Source organism: Vulpes vulpes, chromosome 7 (genome assembly GCF_048418805.1).
Source record: "Vulpes vulpes isolate BD-2025 chromosome 7, VulVul3, whole genome shotgun sequence".
Taxonomy (NCBI): Eukaryota; Metazoa; Chordata; class Mammalia; order Carnivora; family Canidae; genus Vulpes; species Vulpes vulpes.
In genome coordinates, this window is record NC_132786.1 from 65,894,051 (window position 1) to 65,910,518 (window position 16,468).

General features: G+C 63.7%; 1 protein-coding gene across 14 annotated transcripts in view; it reads right to left on the reverse strand.

Annotated features, from left to right (window-relative positions):
* Window positions 1-905: 905 nt before the first annotated feature.
* OBSCN (obscurin, cytoskeletal calmodulin and titin-interacting RhoGEF) overlaps window positions 906-16,468 on the reverse strand; it is a 130,846-nt gene continuing 115,283 nt past the window's right edge. For 7 of the 14 annotated variants that reach the window (XM_072763960.1, XM_072763961.1, XM_072763958.1 and 4 more), the window contains 26 exons: window positions 13,178-13,465; window positions 12,195-12,291; window positions 11,809-11,930; window positions 11,172-11,284; window positions 10,853-11,021; window positions 10,641-10,722; window positions 10,271-10,471; window positions 9,714-9,774; window positions 9,159-9,236; window positions 8,711-8,883; window positions 8,584-8,610; window positions 7,889-8,041; window positions 7,736-7,781; window positions 7,532-7,609; window positions 5,263-7,186; window positions 4,683-4,760; window positions 4,264-4,374; window positions 3,970-4,137; window positions 3,491-3,613; window positions 3,184-3,354; window positions 2,853-2,937; window positions 2,398-2,637; window positions 1,930-2,153; window positions 1,712-1,787; window positions 1,333-1,482; window positions 906-1,183 (listed from right to left, as the gene is read on the reverse strand). In XM_072763960.1, coding sequence (XP_072620061.1) covers window positions 1,006-1,183; window positions 1,333-1,482; window positions 1,712-1,787; window positions 1,930-2,153; window positions 2,398-2,637; window positions 2,853-2,937; window positions 3,184-3,354; window positions 3,491-3,613; window positions 3,970-4,137; window positions 4,264-4,374; window positions 4,683-4,760; window positions 5,263-7,186; window positions 7,532-7,609; window positions 7,736-7,781; window positions 7,889-8,041; window positions 8,584-8,610; window positions 8,711-8,883; window positions 9,159-9,236; window positions 9,714-9,774; window positions 10,271-10,471; window positions 10,641-10,722; window positions 10,853-11,021; window positions 11,172-11,284; window positions 11,809-11,930; window positions 12,195-12,291; window positions 13,178-13,465 — 5,216 coding nt within the window. In that variant the 3' untranslated portion in view covers window positions 906-1,005. Of the gene's footprint in view, window positions 1,184-1,332; window positions 1,483-1,711; window positions 1,788-1,929; window positions 2,154-2,397; window positions 2,638-2,852; window positions 2,938-3,183; window positions 3,355-3,490; window positions 3,614-3,969; window positions 4,138-4,263; window positions 4,375-4,682; window positions 4,761-5,262; window positions 7,187-7,531; window positions 7,610-7,735; window positions 7,782-7,888; window positions 8,042-8,583; window positions 8,611-8,710; window positions 8,884-9,158; window positions 9,237-9,713; window positions 9,775-10,270; window positions 10,472-10,640; window positions 10,723-10,852; window positions 11,022-11,171; window positions 11,285-11,808; window positions 11,931-12,194; window positions 12,292-13,177; window positions 13,466-14,563; window positions 16,229-16,468 lie in introns of those variants that run through there. The other 7 variants (XM_072763969.1, XM_072763968.1, XM_072763965.1 and 4 more) reach the window with 2 other exon arrangements.

A 16,468-nucleotide genomic window follows, 5' to 3' on the forward strand; every position in this document is an offset into this window, starting at 1 on the left:
ACCAAAGAAATGCAGCCTCAGAAAAGTTGCTCAGTCTCACCTGGGTCCCTATGCACAGAGCCAGGGTTGATGTGGACACGGCCAGCTGGGGCTGGGTGAGCATGGGACGGAGCGGAAGGGGTGGGCTCAGATGCAGACCATGAGGGCTAAGAACAGAGGTATGTTCACTGTGTGTCTGAACAAGAGTGGTCGGAGCTATAGGATTGTTGAGGGACTCTTGGCAGAATGCTCAGAGGTAGTCCCCGGGCACAGTGGACCTGCCCCAGAAGAGAATACTGGCAGGACTCCATTCCTAGCTGAAACTAGAATTAGAATCAGTCAAGGCAAAACAAGGCAGCCAGCACTTATGCAACGCCAGACCCACACATTCTTTCCAAATGAGATTTCCCTTGTGTCCAGAACATCTAGCAGGAGTGGGAGGCAGGGGGTGAGAGGCCTGGAGCGGGGTGAGGTTCCAGATTTTTCTGCAGCTTCTGCAGCCTCCCGGTTCAGGAGTCTGCCCCTGCTTCCCCTGTGGGTGGCCTGGCTGGTCACTCACCAGGCCCCTTTCTGCTTCCCACAGAGGACTGATGTGGCCAGTCCTGGAGGCCACACTAGGTCAGCGAGGCAACTGTGGGGACCAGGCTGGTTGGGATCTGTGCACCTCCCAGCACCCAGGTGCCCCAGGAGAGGTGCCTTGGAGGCCGCGGGTGGGGCTAGGCTGGGGACCCGCAGGATCGGATCACCCTAGGTGAGGCTGCGCTGGCAACTCTGGTTCTTCCACTCTAGGGGCCAGATTCCTCACTTCCACTCATTCCATGGGGAAGCGCAGTTCCACTCCTTACCTCCCCAAGTCCCAGGTGAGGTGGCAGGACCCTGACTTCTTTCCTCAAACTAAACTGAACAAAGACACAGATTACACCTCATCTGGTTCTGCTTTTTATTGGCATGCTGTGCATATACAACAGGGGGTGAAGCCCAGCAGGGTGATCTCCTCGCCCCCCCCAACTCCACCTGGCCCAGTGCTCAGTGCACCTGTGCCAGATTGTGCTTCTTATACAGCAGTGCCCGCCTCTTCTCTCGCTCACGCAGGAAAGCACGCAGGCGCACTGTGGGGAAGGTCACGGCAGCTGGCTGGGAGCCGGCAGGGCCCTCCTCGGTTAGCCACGGGCACTGCAAGCAGCTTGATGCACAAGGCCGGCCCCTAGATAGAAGATGAAGGTGTCTGCTGAGCCCTTGGAGCTGAGGTGGGGCGGGGAAGGGAGGCGGGAAGTGGGTAGGCAAGGTGGGGGAGCGGGCATTGGTGGACGTGGGGCAAGGCGGAGGGTGTTGGCCCTGGCGGGTCCACCTTACCACGGGTGAGCACACAATGTGCTCCGGAGAAAAGCCACAGCGCCGCCAGACAGCCCTGCGTAGCAGCGGCTCAGATGGATCAGCCCCTTGCGCAGGCTTTTCTGCAGGTCGCGTGTCCCTTCACTGTTCACGGGGTACTCCGCACTCAGCCTGCACACAGGGTGTCAGGGCACCCAGGTCACTCTCAGGTGGATGGGGCCACAGGGAGCTCCGGGGTCACCCTCGATGGATAGGGAATCATAGGGAACTGAGATCACCCTCAAATGGATAGGGGACTCGAGGTCTAAGGCTACCCTCATTTGGAGGACACACAGGGGGCTCCCGGGACACCTCGATGTATCCCCAGTCTCCCGGCCCCTGCGCTTGGAGGAGGACTTACATGATGAAGGCTGTGACGCCTATGGCCCAGATGTCGGTCTGCGGGAGGGCACTCTGGCCCTCCAGGAGCTCGGGAGCTGGGGGACAGCACAGGTGAGAGGCTGGCTGTTTGCAGGGCAGTGGGGGGGGGGGGCAGGTCTGGGGGCGGGGCTTCCTCCTGCCCCCCTCCTTTTCCCCCTCTCAACACCCAGGTCAGGTTGGCATCTGCTCCCCGCGCACCCATGGTCTCCACGTAGTCCTTGAAGCCCTTGGACGGCAGGATCCTCTCCTGGGTGAGACTCTGAGCGTTGCCCAGGTCCACGACCTTGAGTAAGTTGTACTCGGTGACGATCATGTTCTCCGACCTGAGGTCCAGGTGTAGGATGCGCTGGGCGTGCAGGTACTGGGCCGCACTCAACATCTGCCACAGGTAGTCCTTCACCTCTGATTCTGAGTAGGAGACCCTGGAGTGGCACGGGGAGGGGGCTCAGCCCTGTCCACACTGCGGAAGGTGCGTGGGGACACCAGCCCTTCTGGTGGGCTTGGGAGGGGTGCCCCCCCAGAGCTCCCTGGCTCTGGCGGGTGGTGGAGGCCAGGCAGCAGGTGGGCGGCGAGGTGAGAGGCAGTGCACCTGTGTGTCAGGTGCCCCTCCACGCCCCGACGTGCTGAGCATCCCGCCCTGGGCCCTGCATCCAGGCGAGTCCTCACCTCTCCGCCAGGCAGGGGAGCAGCTCCGGTCCCAAGCACAACTCCAAGATAAGAACCAGGTGCCGGGGGCTGAGGTAGGCGGCCTGTAGCTGGGCCAGGTGCGGGTGGCGCAGGCTCTTGAGGGCTTCGTATTCCCGCAGCACATCAGTCCTGTCCTCGAGGCGGTAGGGGATGATCTTGGCGGCCAGCGCGCGCCCGCTGGCCTTCTCCTGGCACTGCCGCACGACGCTGAAGCGGCCCCTGGGCAAGCAAACACCGGACTGGCTGGTGAGGACCCCCGCGCCCTCCTTCCCAGGAGGGGCTGGAAAGCGGGGCAGCGGGAGGTGACTGGAGCCTTGGGGAGGGGGCTGAGCCTCTCGGAACCACACCATGTGGGCATGAGAAGCAGGGAGAGAGGCTGAGGCTGGGATGGGAGCAGGGAAAGCGGGGAGGGGGGGCAGGGGGGGCTGCAGCACCTTCGGATCTGTGTCTGGAAGGTGAAGGTCTGTGTGCTAGGGAGGGGCTGCATGGGCCACGGGATGCTGCTCTCTTCCTCCGAGGCTGTGGGAGAAGGAGCCAGTGAGTGGGAGGCACCCCTACAGCGCCAGTTTGCCCCGCCTGGTCTCCTGTACCCTTTCCCAGGCCCTCTAGCAGGGGCCCCATCTGTGAAGCCCCACACTTTTTTCTCTCATTCCTCAGGACCTTTGGGGGCAGAGGCCTACCAGTGAGTGGGTGGGTCTGAGTGAAGGGGCAGGGCCAATGGATAGGACTACCGCCCCACGCCAGCAGGCTTGACAAGCACCTCACCCAGGTGGCTGGGTCCTCCCAGGAGGACCTGCTCTGAGGGGCTGCTGTAGGGTCCCATGCCCGCCTTGCTGACGCAGGCCGTCCGGAAAGTATACAGGCCCCCCGGGGAAAGCTTGCTGGTGAGGTAGCAGCAGTCAAAGATGTCGGAAGCCAGGGTGCTCCAGCTGCCGCCTGGGCCACAAGGAAGTGGGTGAGGGACAGTCCAGGGCCTCCCCATTCCAGAGTCGGGGGGTGCAGAGACCCTTCCCCAAGGGAATACAGAGGTGGCTGGGTTCTGCCCAAGAGGCAAGGCAGCGGGGGCTCCTACCTTCCAGACTGCACTGCACGATGTAGGTCACAGGTCCATAGGACTCCACGGGCTTCCAGACCAGCAGCACTGCATCAGCATACACCTCCCCAATGTCCGGGCGTGGAGAAGATGAGGGGCGCTCTGCAGGGCCCATGGGCAGCCGTCAGAGGTGGGCCCCCCACGGCTTCCCACCACAGCTGAGTGCCCCCAGCCCTGCCTCAACCTCCCGCACCTGCTGCCAGATTCCTGAGCCCACCATCCCCTACAGCTATGCCCCACCTGGGGGCGTCCCAGTCTGCAGAGCGGACTCTCCAGGCCCTGGCCGTGCTGGGGTGGGGAGATGACTGAGTGGTGAGCATCATGCTAAAGGGGCCTCCTCTGGAAGGGGACCAGCACAAACCAACTCACAAAGCATGAGGTGGTCGGCGGGCACCCTAGAAGCACCCATCAGGGTCAGTGCCCACCCCCACCCTGCTGAGAGGGCCTGGCCTACCCACCTGCCTTCCGGAGGACAGCCGTGGTGGCTGCCGTCCCCAGTGTGTTGCTCACACGGCACGTATACACCCCCAGGTCCTCAGCAGTCACCACCAGAATGGTGAGCAGCTGGAAGTGCTTGAGCGTGGCAGAGATGAGGAGGTGGCTGCTGCTCTGCAGGAGAGCCCCGTCTACGGCAGGACAAAGCAGGCCTGGGCAGTGGCACCACATGCACCCTGCCTTCCAGGGGCCTGCCTCCCCCTATTCCAGGGGGCACCCTCTGCCTTCCTGCCACCTGCCCCGGGACATTTTCTTACCTTTGGTCCAGGTGGCCTGTGCAGCCGGCTGGGCCGACACTTGGCAAGCAAGAGTCACGGACTGGCCCAGGACCACTGTTTCGTCTGAGAGCTCCCGTAGAAAGGATGGCGCTAGGGAAGGGAGCCAGACAAGCCTTCAAAGCCACCCCCAACCTGAAAACATGGCCTGCACCCCCAAGACAGGGATGCTAGGGAAACCCATGCCCACTCAGCTCCCCTTCAATACTAGCGCCTCCTCCAGGAAGGCCTCCAGGACTGCCCCAATGCTGGGCACCAGAGCCGCCCTCATGTCCCCACCTAATCTGGGCCCCAGGCCCTGTGGATGTAGGCTTGGCCCCTCCAGTGGCACTGGAAACCAGAGAGGGGCTCCCTCCCCCTGCAGTTGGGTCCCCATGGCTGCCCCTGGGCAGCACACCCACCTTGGTCCCTGCTCTTCAGGCCCAGCCGGAAGGAAGCCAGGCCTGCCTTCTTCTTGGGGGGGCTCTCTTTCTCTGGGCCTGCAGGGAGGAAGAGGCCTCTGGAAGTCACAGCTGTGGAGTCAGCTCCCCTGACGTTGACTGTGTTGGCATCAGTGCGGGAGCAGAGGAGGAGGAACCAGGACCCCCACCCCCCACAGGGGGATTCCTGCATGGCCACAGAGCACAGAGCCCAGGGGTCCAATCCGCTGCTGACACCACACCCTTCCCACCCTGTCAGGGTCAGTCTATCTTGGGCAAAGGCACCAGGGGCAGGGGATGGGGAACGCTCGGGCCACTGGTGTCTGGGGAGGCCTGGCCATGGGCCCCAGGGTCAGGGCCAGTCAGGCAGGGCTCTCTGTTCCCACGCTGGGCCATATGGTGACCTCAGGAACAGAAGCCCCTGTGTGCAGGTGATGTGTGTGGCCCAGGGAACCCCCACCCTAGAGAGTGGCTTCTGGGTCAGCACAGGGGGTGAGGTGCCCCAAGGTTCAGAGCCAGACACCGGCCACCTGCCAGGGCTGGGGGGGGGGGGGGGAGTCACCTTCAGGCCTGCCCTTCAGGAGGCGGGAGATGTGGGCCACAGACGCCCTCACCCTCCGGCGAAGGCCCAGCTCCACGGGCTCCTGCTCCTCTGGCAGCACATGCCTCCCTGGGAGATGGAAGAGGTCACGGGCGGGGGGCGACCATTTGCGCTTCCTGCTGCCTGTGGCCTCTCTGAGCAGGGTCTCCATGTCCTCTGGCTCCTCAGTGATGTGCAAGCTGGCTGGTGTGCCCAGGGCACCTGGCCAGGGCCACCCGGCCTCCGGGAGCGTGGCCAACTCCTCCCCGGCCTCAGACTCAGGGGAGGATGGTGGCTCTGGCTCCACAGGCTTGGGGACCCTCCTGAAGATCATGAACTCAAAAGGGAGGTACTTGATGTCATACAGGTCAGACAGGTTGAGGTAGGCAGGCTCCACCTCTGAGATGTCCAGGGATATGGTGTCTGCTGCCTTGGAGTCCCCGGACAAGTCTCGGATCTGCACCAGGGACACCTGGGAGCCACCACCAAAGTCTTCCCCCGCACTCAGCTCCGGGGAAGCCAGTGGGGGTGCCCCACTGCCCTTGGGAAGGGGCGCTTTGCTGGCCTGGGGTGGTGGGCTCTGGGCCCCTACTTCATCACGCTCCTCTGAGGACTGAGAAGTGGCCCAGGCCATCCTGGCCCACAGGGGACCCTGCCCCAGCATGCCCCCTGCATCCCCACCGAAGGCAAAGGTGCCATAGCCAGCCACGCCTGCGTAGCCTCCACGCCATGCCCCCAGGGAGAACTTCCGTGTTGTAGCCTGCTCCTGAGGCCGTTGCAGGCTGGGTTCCCACTCAAGAGCATCCTCAGGCTCTGCAGCCAGGCCCTCCCTATCCTGGGTAGGCCCAGGCTCCGTTCCTATTGGGGAGGCCAGCCCTGGGGCGCTAGGGGGGCCCCGCTTCCCAGGGAGAGGGCTGTCCTTCAGTTCTGTCTTACCGCCTGGCTGGGGACCCTCTTGGGCTAGGGACAGGAACCCCTTTGGCTCTGGGGAGAGGAGGGAGCTGGAGGGAGCTGAGAGGGACCCGGTGCACTGTTTTGTAGGGAAAGAGCCCGGAGCCTGTGGTGTAATGGCCGGAGGGGGGACCCAGCCTTCCAGGGCAGTAGGACCCCACTGCCCCCCACAGCTGTCCTGAGGTGACCCCTCTTGCTGGGTGGCCCCCAGGGCCCAGGTGATGGACTGAAACAGTCTTGGCCCCTGCTGGGGTCCCTCTGGCAGCTCCCTCTCCCGGGCAACTGTGGCGCCAGCTCTGCCCGGCCAGCTCTGCCCGGAGTCCATCGGGGCGTCTGAGGGAGCCGGGGTAGCGCACTGGCCGCCGCCGCAGGCCTCGACCGAGGGGCTGGGGCCCGGGGCCCCGCGGGCGCTCTCGGAGGAGGGCGCCTTGGCCATCAGGGCGGCCTGCTCGGCGCGGGCCGCCGCCTCCTCCAGCGCGCGGTGCTCCAGCAGTGGCTCCCGCAGGCCAGGCAGGGCGCGGGCGAAGTAGCCGCCCTTGAGCAGGTGCCGCCACCGCGCCGGGGGCCTCGCGCCACCCGCGGGCCCTCCGCGCTCCGGGTCCTCGGCCGCCTGCTGGTGGAAGAGGCTGCGGATGACGCTCTGCCGCGGCACGCAGCCCGGGGCGGCGGCAGGGGGCGCGCGGGCCTCGGCCTCCTCGGGCAGGCTGGCCGAAGGCCGCAGGAAGCCCCGCGGGTGCAGCAGCGGCGAGTGGGTCACCGGAGACGGCGGCAGCGACTTGGCCCGGGCGAAAGGGGCCAGCTCGTTGTCGGAGGAGGAGGACGAGCTGCTGGAGGAGGCGCTGGCGCCACCGCGCAGGTGCCGCGCCACCCCGAGGGACGGGCTGTCGGGCGGGCCCTGGAGCAGCTCGGGGATGGAGCGCATCACCAGGATGGACTTGTAGCTCATCAGGGAGCGCTGCGGGGCGCGGGGGAGGGGACGTCAGCCGTGCGCCCCCCACCCCCGCCTTCTTCGCTCCCGGCAGGCTCAGAAGGGGCACCCGGGAGCCGGGAGGCGCTACAAGCTCCACGCTTCGGATCCCCCGGCTCTGCCCGCGCGGGACTCTGCACGCCCCGCCGCCCTGCCCCCGTGGCTCCGGGAGCGCGGCCCCGAATTGGGATGCCCTGTGCCGCCTGCGGGGCCTGCTTTCTGTCGCCCCCCACTCCAGGCCCCTCCTGGGCGCTGACACCGCATGGCAGCTTCCCCCCTCCCTCCCTCCCTCTTCCCGCCTCCCCCCCCACCCCCCGAGGCTGCGGGGCTCACCTGCCAGCGGCTGCGGGCCAGCAGAAACTTGAGTTGCTTGGTGTTGATAAAGTGGGCCTCCTCCGCGGGCACGGAAGTCTGAGGGGGCCCAGGTGAGAGGGGCGATAAGGGGGGCCCCAGTGCACCCTGGGTCCACACAGCCCCCCCCCCCCCGGCCCTCAGATTGGCCCCCTGTGCACATCTGCTTGGGCCCAGCCTACTTACCTGGAACCAGGGGTGTGTGAGGCATTTGGCTGCACTGGGCCGGGCCCTAGTGAGAGAGGAGGGCCAGGGATCAGGCCAGGTGGCCAGCTGCCCCAGGCCTCAGCCTAAGAGAACCCCAGATGAGGCAACAGGTGGGGGGTGCTGTGCACTCACTTTGGGGCCCTTTGCAGGGTAGCCTTGATGAAGTCCTGGGCATCCTTGCTGAGGTGGGCAGTCATGGGGCTGTTCCAGGACACCCGCCCCTCCAGCACGTTCAGGAGGGTGGCTCGGTCACTCTCACCAGCGAATGGTGATGAGCAGGTCAGGCTAGAGGCAGAGACATGACTTGCCTTCAGATGTGACCTGGACTTGTGATCCATAGAAGCCAGAACTTGTACGGGGCCCCCACTCCTGCCTGGGTTGGCCACAGTGCCATGGCCATCCAGACCCCAGGATTCCCACAATGGTCTGAGACTTGCCCAGAGATCCAGGCTCAGCCCAGGACAGGGATCAAAGCTTAGCTTGAGGTGGGATCCAGGTGAAGGCTACACCAGCAACATGCTCAGAACAGTAGTAATTGGTGGAAGGGGCCCTCCAGCAAACTACCCAGACCCTTTAGGGAAACAGCTCACTGCTTTGCCTGGTGACTCCACAGAGCTTCTCTGGGACAGTGTGTGTAAGAAAAGAGCTCAGCGGAAACCCCTTATCAGTTGGCTGACCGCTGGTTCCCATAATAGCTGCCCTTGGGGTCCTGGATCTTTGATCTGGGGAGCGGCCAGTAGTGCTCGAGGCCTCCCCTGGGCCTGATGGGGAGGGGGTCTGGGGTCGGCTTCAGAGGAGGTGGCTGACAAAGGCTTGGGTCTGCTCACCTGAGGTAGGAGATGACGCCCATGGACCTGCAGGAACAAAACCACAGTCACAGGGTGTGCTCGAGGTGTGTGTGCTGGGGGGGCTGCTGGCATGGAAGCTGGCCTCCCCAGGCACCCACTCACTCACCAGATGTCGGAGGCCTCGCTCACTGGGGTCTGCTCGATGATCTCGGGAGACACAAACTCTGGGGAGCCATACTTGCTGTACTGTGGCTCTCCTGGGGTGATTTTTTGGGCAAAGCCAAAATCGCAGATTTTAATGTCTTCCCGAGCAGGATGTACCATCAGGATGTTGGGGGGCTGTGAGGGAGAGCCAGGGAGGGGTGAGGCCATGCCCTGAGGAGGTTACTCCTGGGGCTGCAGGGAACACTCAGTTCTGTGAGGCCAATGTGGGAGCGCCTCTGATTCATCAGAGCTGTACCCTACCGGAGAGAGCTCCCCATCCCCAGGGGCAACCATGTCCTAACAGGGAATCTAGACATGGTAGGCCTGTGCCCACTCCCTCCCCCGTCTGCAGGCCCCAGGCTCCCACCTGTCCCTCCTGGGTCCCTGGGCACCCATGGGGGCTGAGTAACCTTTATGTCCAGGTGCAGAACGCTGTGGCTGTGCAGGTACTGTAGCCCCTCCACCAGCTGCTGGACATAGACCTTGACCTGTAGCAAAGGCCAGGGCTCAGGTGGGAACCCTCCTCCTCCTCCCCCTTCTCCTCCTCCTCCCCCTTCTACTCCTCCTCCCCCTTCCCTCCTCCTAGCCTTTCCTCTTCTATTACCCCTATCTACAAGGTATCCACTTCCCTCACCATCTGAGCTTGGGATGGTGCCATGGGGCAGGTCATGTGTAAAGCTTCCCAGACCCCATGCACATCAAGGCCAGAGGACTCCTCCAGCCTGGAAATGGATCAGCCTGACCAAAGCAGGACAGGGTGCCTCAGGAGCAGGCTAGGATGGCACACTGGCCAGGCAAGGAATCAGTGTGTGTGGGGTGGGGGGAAGGGGTGCATGGGAGGGCTGGGAGAGCTCTAGGAGGAGTTGCCACACCCTGTGAGGTCCGGGGAGCCCCAGAAGTTCTCTGGGCTGGGGAGCCTGGGGGCGGGGCCTGTGTGGGCAGGGGGACAGCAGGCAGGCAGTCACCTCGGCCTCGGTCACCACACTCTTCTTGAACAGACGGTCCAGCAGCTCCTCCGACGAGCACCTGGCTCAGGTCAAGAAAAGCTCTGGAGTCTGGAACCCACCTAGCCCCACACATCTTTAGCCAGTCTCACCTGGGGTGGGGGTGGGGCCATGCTGGGGAGGAGGTTGAGGAGAGTGGGAGGGACAGGGTCCCCAGGAGGGGGGCTGGGGGCCGCCCCCCCCCCCCGCAGCAGCAAAGGGGGAGGGGAGCGAGCAGTGCGCATGCGTCCCTCCCGGGAGTCCCTCCCTGGAGCTCAGGTGGGCAGCCCGAGGGCCCTCTCAGCATGGACGCTGGGGGCACCCACCTAGCTGGTGAAGCCCCGTGAAGCATGGCAGGGGCCCGGTGAAAACACGTCCTGGACCCTGCGGACACAGCTCCGTGGACACAGCCCTGCCCTAATCCCCGGCCCCTGGCCCCGCGAGCTACGAGGACGGTGCTGCGTCCAGGGACCCCAAACAGCAGGCCCCGCAGGGCCCTGGGACCCTGCCTACCCTCCCTTAGGCTGAGGGCAGGATACAGCTCCAAGACAAGGATCAGGGTCTTCCGGGTCTCAAACTGGTCCAGCAGCCCTGTTACCAGCGGGTGGCTCAGCGTGGCCAGGATGTCCCGCTCGCGGTAGGCCTGGGTGCGTGTCCTGCTCCGCAGCGGGATGAACTTGGCTGCGCAGGACATCTGGCTTCCCTTGTGCTGCGCTCTCTTCACGAAGCCGAACACGCCCCTGCGCGGAGGGGGGCCACGATGGGCGGGCACAGGGCGTGGGGGGCGTGCCGGGCGGAGGAGAGGTGGGGCGGGGCGGAGTTCGCCGCGGTCGGGTCTCAGGAGGCGGGGCGGGCGGCGGGACCCAGGGAGGCGGGGCAGCGGCTCGGGCGCCGGCTTGCGGGCTGTACCTTCCAATTTCCTCCTTGACCTCGTAGAAAGAGTGCAGTTTCCTGCGGTAGCTCTGCTTCTCAGAGTCGGGTTCGCTGTCTCCTGCAGCCAAGGAGCGGGCAGTGTGGGTGAGCACGTCCACTTCGCCCCGCGTAGCATCCCGGTGCTGGAGCCTGTGGGAGGCGACGTACACACCCTCCCGCCCCCGTGCCAGCGAGGCACTGAGACTCACCCCCATGGACCACCAGCTCCGCTTTACACAGCACCTGTCCACCCGCGTTGCGGGCCAGGCATGTGTAGACACCCGCATCACTGTGTGTCACGTCCCTCAGCACCAGGGAGTAGGTGGTGCCTTCCCGCTGCTGGCTGAGCCGGGTGCCATCCACCAGCTGGGCGTTGTCCTGGGGGCACAGGCGGGTGGGCGGGGCCATCAGCCCGACCTGGGGGGCCCCTGCAAGGTGGCCTGTTCCGTCCCCCAGGTACTGCCTTACTGCGGGTGGGAACGCCACACACTCCCGACTCCCAGCACCCAAGGCAGCGCCTGTCCCTACCCGGTACCAGGTTACTGTGGGCTGCGGGTTGCCATCAATGACTGCCTGGAACTGGGCTGTGCTGCCCTTCTGTGCCTGCACATCCTCGATAGTGACCTGCATGGACGGGGATCCTGGGGTGCAGGAGGGAGCCTGTGAGGGGGGACCTGGCGGTGCGCAAGCCCAGCACTGAATCATCAAGCTGGAGCTTGCAGCCAGAGACCCCCTGGTGGGTGAGTCTTGCTCCTGGGCCTGTCCTGACACCCCAGACAAGCAGCCAGGCCCTGGGATACTCCCCAGAGCAAGAGCTCATCTGCCTCCCCCAGTGAGGGCAGCCTTCTCCTGACTCTGCCAAGGCCCCTAAGAGTCCATCTAACCTCTGTCTGTCCTGCTTAGAGACCTTAGCTGTCCAAAGCATGCTAAACCCTGCTGGGGAAGGGGGCATCCACACCCAATTCACTATTGTGGGCGCCCCCAAAGGAGCGTTCTCACCCTCCCCAGAGAGGCCCCTCCTAGGGTATGCAGGGAACAGGGCAGTGAGGCCCCCATCACAGCAAGGCTGGGACATGCCAGGTGGCCTTGCAGGTTCCTCTGCACAAGTGTCCACCCAGTCCAGAGCATGGGGAGCACACGTATAACCTGCTAAGTCCCCACCTACTTGTGGCACCCGTGTCGCTGGCCTGGTACACGTATGTCCGATGTGTGGTCTCCATGAACACGTGGCTGTGGATGTCCCATAGCTCCCCTGCACCTGCCCCCAGCCAGGCTGCACCCTCCATCCTGTGGTGGTGGAGTTGGGTGAGCTGTCTGCCCTCCTCCTGCACCTCTGGAGTGTGGGCAGCCAAGCCTCACCCTAAGATGGGGGTCCCTGCCTCCCCCTCCCTGGACCCCAGTGGACTTTCTGGGAGGGGAAGTCCAGAGAGGGGACCCAGCCCTGTGCAAGGAGAGGGCTCCACCAACATCCCAGGGCAGCCTCTTCTCCCTGCCCTGCCCCTGGGGTGTCCCCTCATGAACTGCCCCCACCCAGCATGCCAGGGAGGTTACCGGATGGGCACAGTGCATTCCTGGCCCTCAGCATGGTCCCCCAAGTCCCGCTCCTGGTCCTCCTTGGGGAGAGGCTGTGGAACCTTCTGCTGCTCAACTGGTCCAAGACAAGGGGCTTAGTGAGAGAGAGCTTGGGATGCAGCTGGGACTGCCCCCCCACAATGCGCCCCTTGTTGTCCTCCAGTCCCAGAGGGTGGGAGCACGAGGCAGAGCAGGGACTTCGTGGGTGCAGGGCCCTCTAGGTCAGAAGAGACAGGGAACATGCACCCCTAAAACCCAGGGCTCCAGACCTCCCTGCAGAGCTCCGAGGTCCAGGCACCCTCGGTCCTAGCTCCTAACTTGGGCCACCAGCCCTGAGGCTCCCCCTGCTGGCCACCCAGACAAGGGCCATGCTGACAGCCAGGTGTAGCAGCTTCTGGGGGAGGGGCCTGAAGGGCTACATCCCTGGAGGGAGCACCTGTGGGGTGGGGGTCATGAGAGATCTACTCCTCCCTTTCCTCCTTCCTCCCCCTTCTCTTCCTTCTCCCTCTCCTCTCCCTCCCCCCTCTTCCCTCTTTTCCTCCTCCTCTCCTTCCCCGGCCTCCTCCTCCTCTCTCCTCCTCCCCCTTCCTTCCACCCCCTACCTCCTACTTCGTCTCCTCCCTATTCCTTCTCCTCCTCCCTCTCCTCTCCCTCCTCCCTCTCCCATCCTCATCCTCCTCCCCCCACCGCCTCTCTCTCCTCCTCCTCCTTCTCTTCCCCCTCCTCTTCCCTCCTCCCTCTCCTCCTCCTCACCCACCTAGGAGCACAGGGTACCCAGGGTGTGTCTGCTCAGGACTGACCACCAAAGCTTCTGGTTCCCAGGACAGATGTACTCATGAAGAACCTCCTAGTACCCATCCCCTGCCTAGTTTCACAGACAGGGAGACTGAGGCTGAGTATATGGGGCTATTGGGATGTCAGGTCCCCAGGGTTCTGCCCATTTGCCCACATTGGATGGATACCTGGGGTGGCCAAGGTTGGGGCCAGCACAGGCCAAGGTTGGGGACTGAGAGCAGGTGGCACTTGGTGGTCAGCCTGAGGCCACTGGGCCTCACCAGATGAATCTGCAGCCTCCATGCCTAAGAGTTGGGGGCCAGACTCCTGGGCTTTGGGTGGCCCTCTAGGGCCAGGGCAGGAGCTGGCATGGTCCCCTGTGGAGGGTCCCGGAGCCTCAGGGCACACCAGCATCCTTGGGACAGACGTGATCTCCTGGTCTGCTGGCTCCAGGGCAGGAGGAGAGACAGCAGCGTCTGTGGGAGAGGCAGGTCAGCGTGTAGGGGTGAGGTGTGACCGGGGCCCCAGGAGAGGGCTCCAGAAATTTTGTGCCAGTCCTCAGAGGCTGCCCTTCCCACCTGCCTGCCCCACCCACCCACTCAAGGCAGCGGAGCTCAGGACCTCTGGGAGCATGTGGGCTTCTTTGGGGACAGGTGAACCTGAATACTTGCCCCCTGTCCTGGCTGGCCCCTCAGGCTCAGTTCATGCCCTCCCTTCTCCCACCCCATGGCCCACTCCAGACTCCAGGGTACTGGGCTACCCAGGCCAAGGTGGGCCCAGCTCCACACTGTAGGGAAGTCTGGGGACAGCCTGATGCTGTCAGGGACCAGGCGCTCCTTCCTGCCCTCCCAGAGCAGCCCCCGCTCCCTGCCTGGCACCTGCAGCCTAACCTCACCCAGGCCACTGCACCATCACTGGCTCCTACCACAGCCTCCCACACAGCCCCCTTAGGGGACTCTCAGACTGTCCCATGTGCTTGCCCCCTGCTCCCCACTTCCCAGCACATTTTCCTCCTCCAGCTGGAGACCAATGTGCATGTAGCGAAACCACAGCTTCACATGCCCAAGAATGCCCACCACTCCATTCCCAGTAGGTCCCCCTGCCTGGAACTCTCCCCTGCCCCAGACCCTTTCTCTTGCTGATTTTCCATATCCTTGGGCCCTCCAGGCCAGAGAGGCAGCTGGGCAGGCTGCTGTTTGCCCCCCGTGGCCCTAGAGCACCTGTCTTGTTCTTACCCAGTCCAAGGACATCAGCAGATCCATGACACATCACACCTTCCCTATCAACCTCGCCGACAACCCCTACTGCACAGGGGGCAGGAAGACCTGCTTAACCCCCAGCAGGCTGGGAGTGACCACTATGTGCTGTCCTGGTCACAGTATATGCACCCATGTGAGCAATCTAAACTGGCAAGCTGTCACACCTCCACCCAGGGACCCCAGAATGGGCCAGAACCTACAGGCTGATGCCAGGGGCTGACTCAGGGCTGCCATTGGTTGGTCTCCAGGACAAGGCCTGGACGGCACTCCCCACAAGTCGCCGGAGCCACCAGAGAATCAAGAAAGCACAGGCAATACAGGGAACCAGTTTATTATCATTGGGGGTAACTGATGGGCCGCTTCCCATACACGGACCCTGGTCCACCCTGCAGAGAGGGCTGGGCCCCACACAGGCCTCCTGGAGGCGGAGAGAAATGTTCATGGTGAAGATGTGGCCGGGAAGTCCCCACTGAGAGGAAGACTGGGTCCCCAGCCTGGACCAGAAGGGACCCAACTGGCAGCCCGGCCTTGTAAACATGGCAGGGCAGATGCAGAGTCCCTGACCTGTGTCTAGAGCCCTGAGCCCAGAGCTGTGGTCCAAGAGTCCCTCTGGCCTGCACTCTTAGGTGGCTTCTGTACTTTCTGAGATTCCCAGTCTGTGTGCAGTGTCTTCAGCTGCATCAGGCCCCATGAGGTAGGAAGTGCTTGGAGTGGAAGGGGTGGGCAGGCTCCAGCCCTGAGTTCTTGGAGATTTGGAGGGAGGATCAGAGCACACATGTCCACAGAGCGCTGGCTTCCTCCATGCAGCCAAAGGGCCCACAGCCAAGCACCTGCTGCTCACAGCCTCAGCCCTGGGAGGGGCCAGGGGCCTTGTCCCCATCTGGGCGGATGTGCAGGGTGACTGTCTCACCCACTGTCCCAAAGCTGACTGTCTGGGTGGAAACCTCCGTTTTGAAGCTGCTCTGGCCACTGTCTGCAGATCTCTGGACCTGGATGCAGAAAGATGGCTTCCAGGATGCAGCACCCCCAGCCCGGGCCTCCTGCATAGAGAAAGAGACTCCTGCAGGGCTGAGAACCTGAGGCCCCAAGGGAGATGCCTCTCGGTGACTGAAAAAACTGGGTGGGTTTCGAGGGCCAAGGAGATGCCCCATGTTGAGCACGACAGGCTGCCCCACAGTGGGTTCACTGATATCTCTCTGGAGCACGGACACTTCGCAGGGTGGGTCGTCAGAAGTGCTAGGCACAGGGCCACAGCAGCCGAAGGTCTCCCCCTCCCGGGGCACATAATCCTCCAGGTCAGCCAGCGTCAGCACTCGGCCGTTGTGGGTGAGGATCTTGGGGTCATGGCCCCAAAGGCCATTGGTGCCCAGGGGCTCCTTGGTTGGGAGGGCACTTCCTCCCTCCACTTTCTCCAGGGGGGCTTCCTCTTCAGCCATCTCAAGAAGGGATGGCCCTGGGGTCTCCTCTGGCCCAGTGTCCATGCAGAAGATGAGGGGCTCTCCAGTGCTGACCGTGGCTCTGCCCCAAGCCTGGGGCTCCTGGGCCAGTAGGTTATTGTTGGAGTTGTTTGCATTGGGGTCTCCTACGGGGGTCCCACCAGGCAGTGTGAAGAGAACCCCTGCCGAGCTGTCAGGTGCCTCTCTGGCAGGGGATGTACCTCTGGATCCTGTCTTCTTCACCCTGACTTCAATGGTCTCTTCAACTTCTACCCACTTGGGCTGGGGTCTTGTGCCCTGGGGTGGGATTGGCGTGTGGGACTCAGGCTCTGTCACATACAGCGTGGGTACGGTGGGCCTCCAGCCTGGCTCCACCTCAGGCCTGCGAGGCTGGCCAGCCCCCAGTGAGTACAGCAGCTCGGGGGCTGCCTGGCCTGGCTTAGGTGGGCTGGCAGTGTGGCGGGAAGGTGAGCGAGAGGGAGACTTGTTGGGGGACCGGCGCCGGCCACGAGGGCTCTTCACCACGGTGGTGATGGTTTCCTCTCTGCAGGGAGAGGGCCAAGAGGAAATCTGTGCAGAGACCTACAGCTTCGCCCAATGCCCGTGCCATCAGCACATGCAGCAGCCACATGGGTGATCAGGTTAGTGTAGCAAGCAAATGGTGACACTGAGTGAACAAATTTCTACATATGTGCTTGAGCCCAACCTCTGGAACCAAAGAAACAAAGCACAAAGCCTCATCTGGCCAACATTAGGCTCTACTCTGCAGGTCTCAAAACAAGAG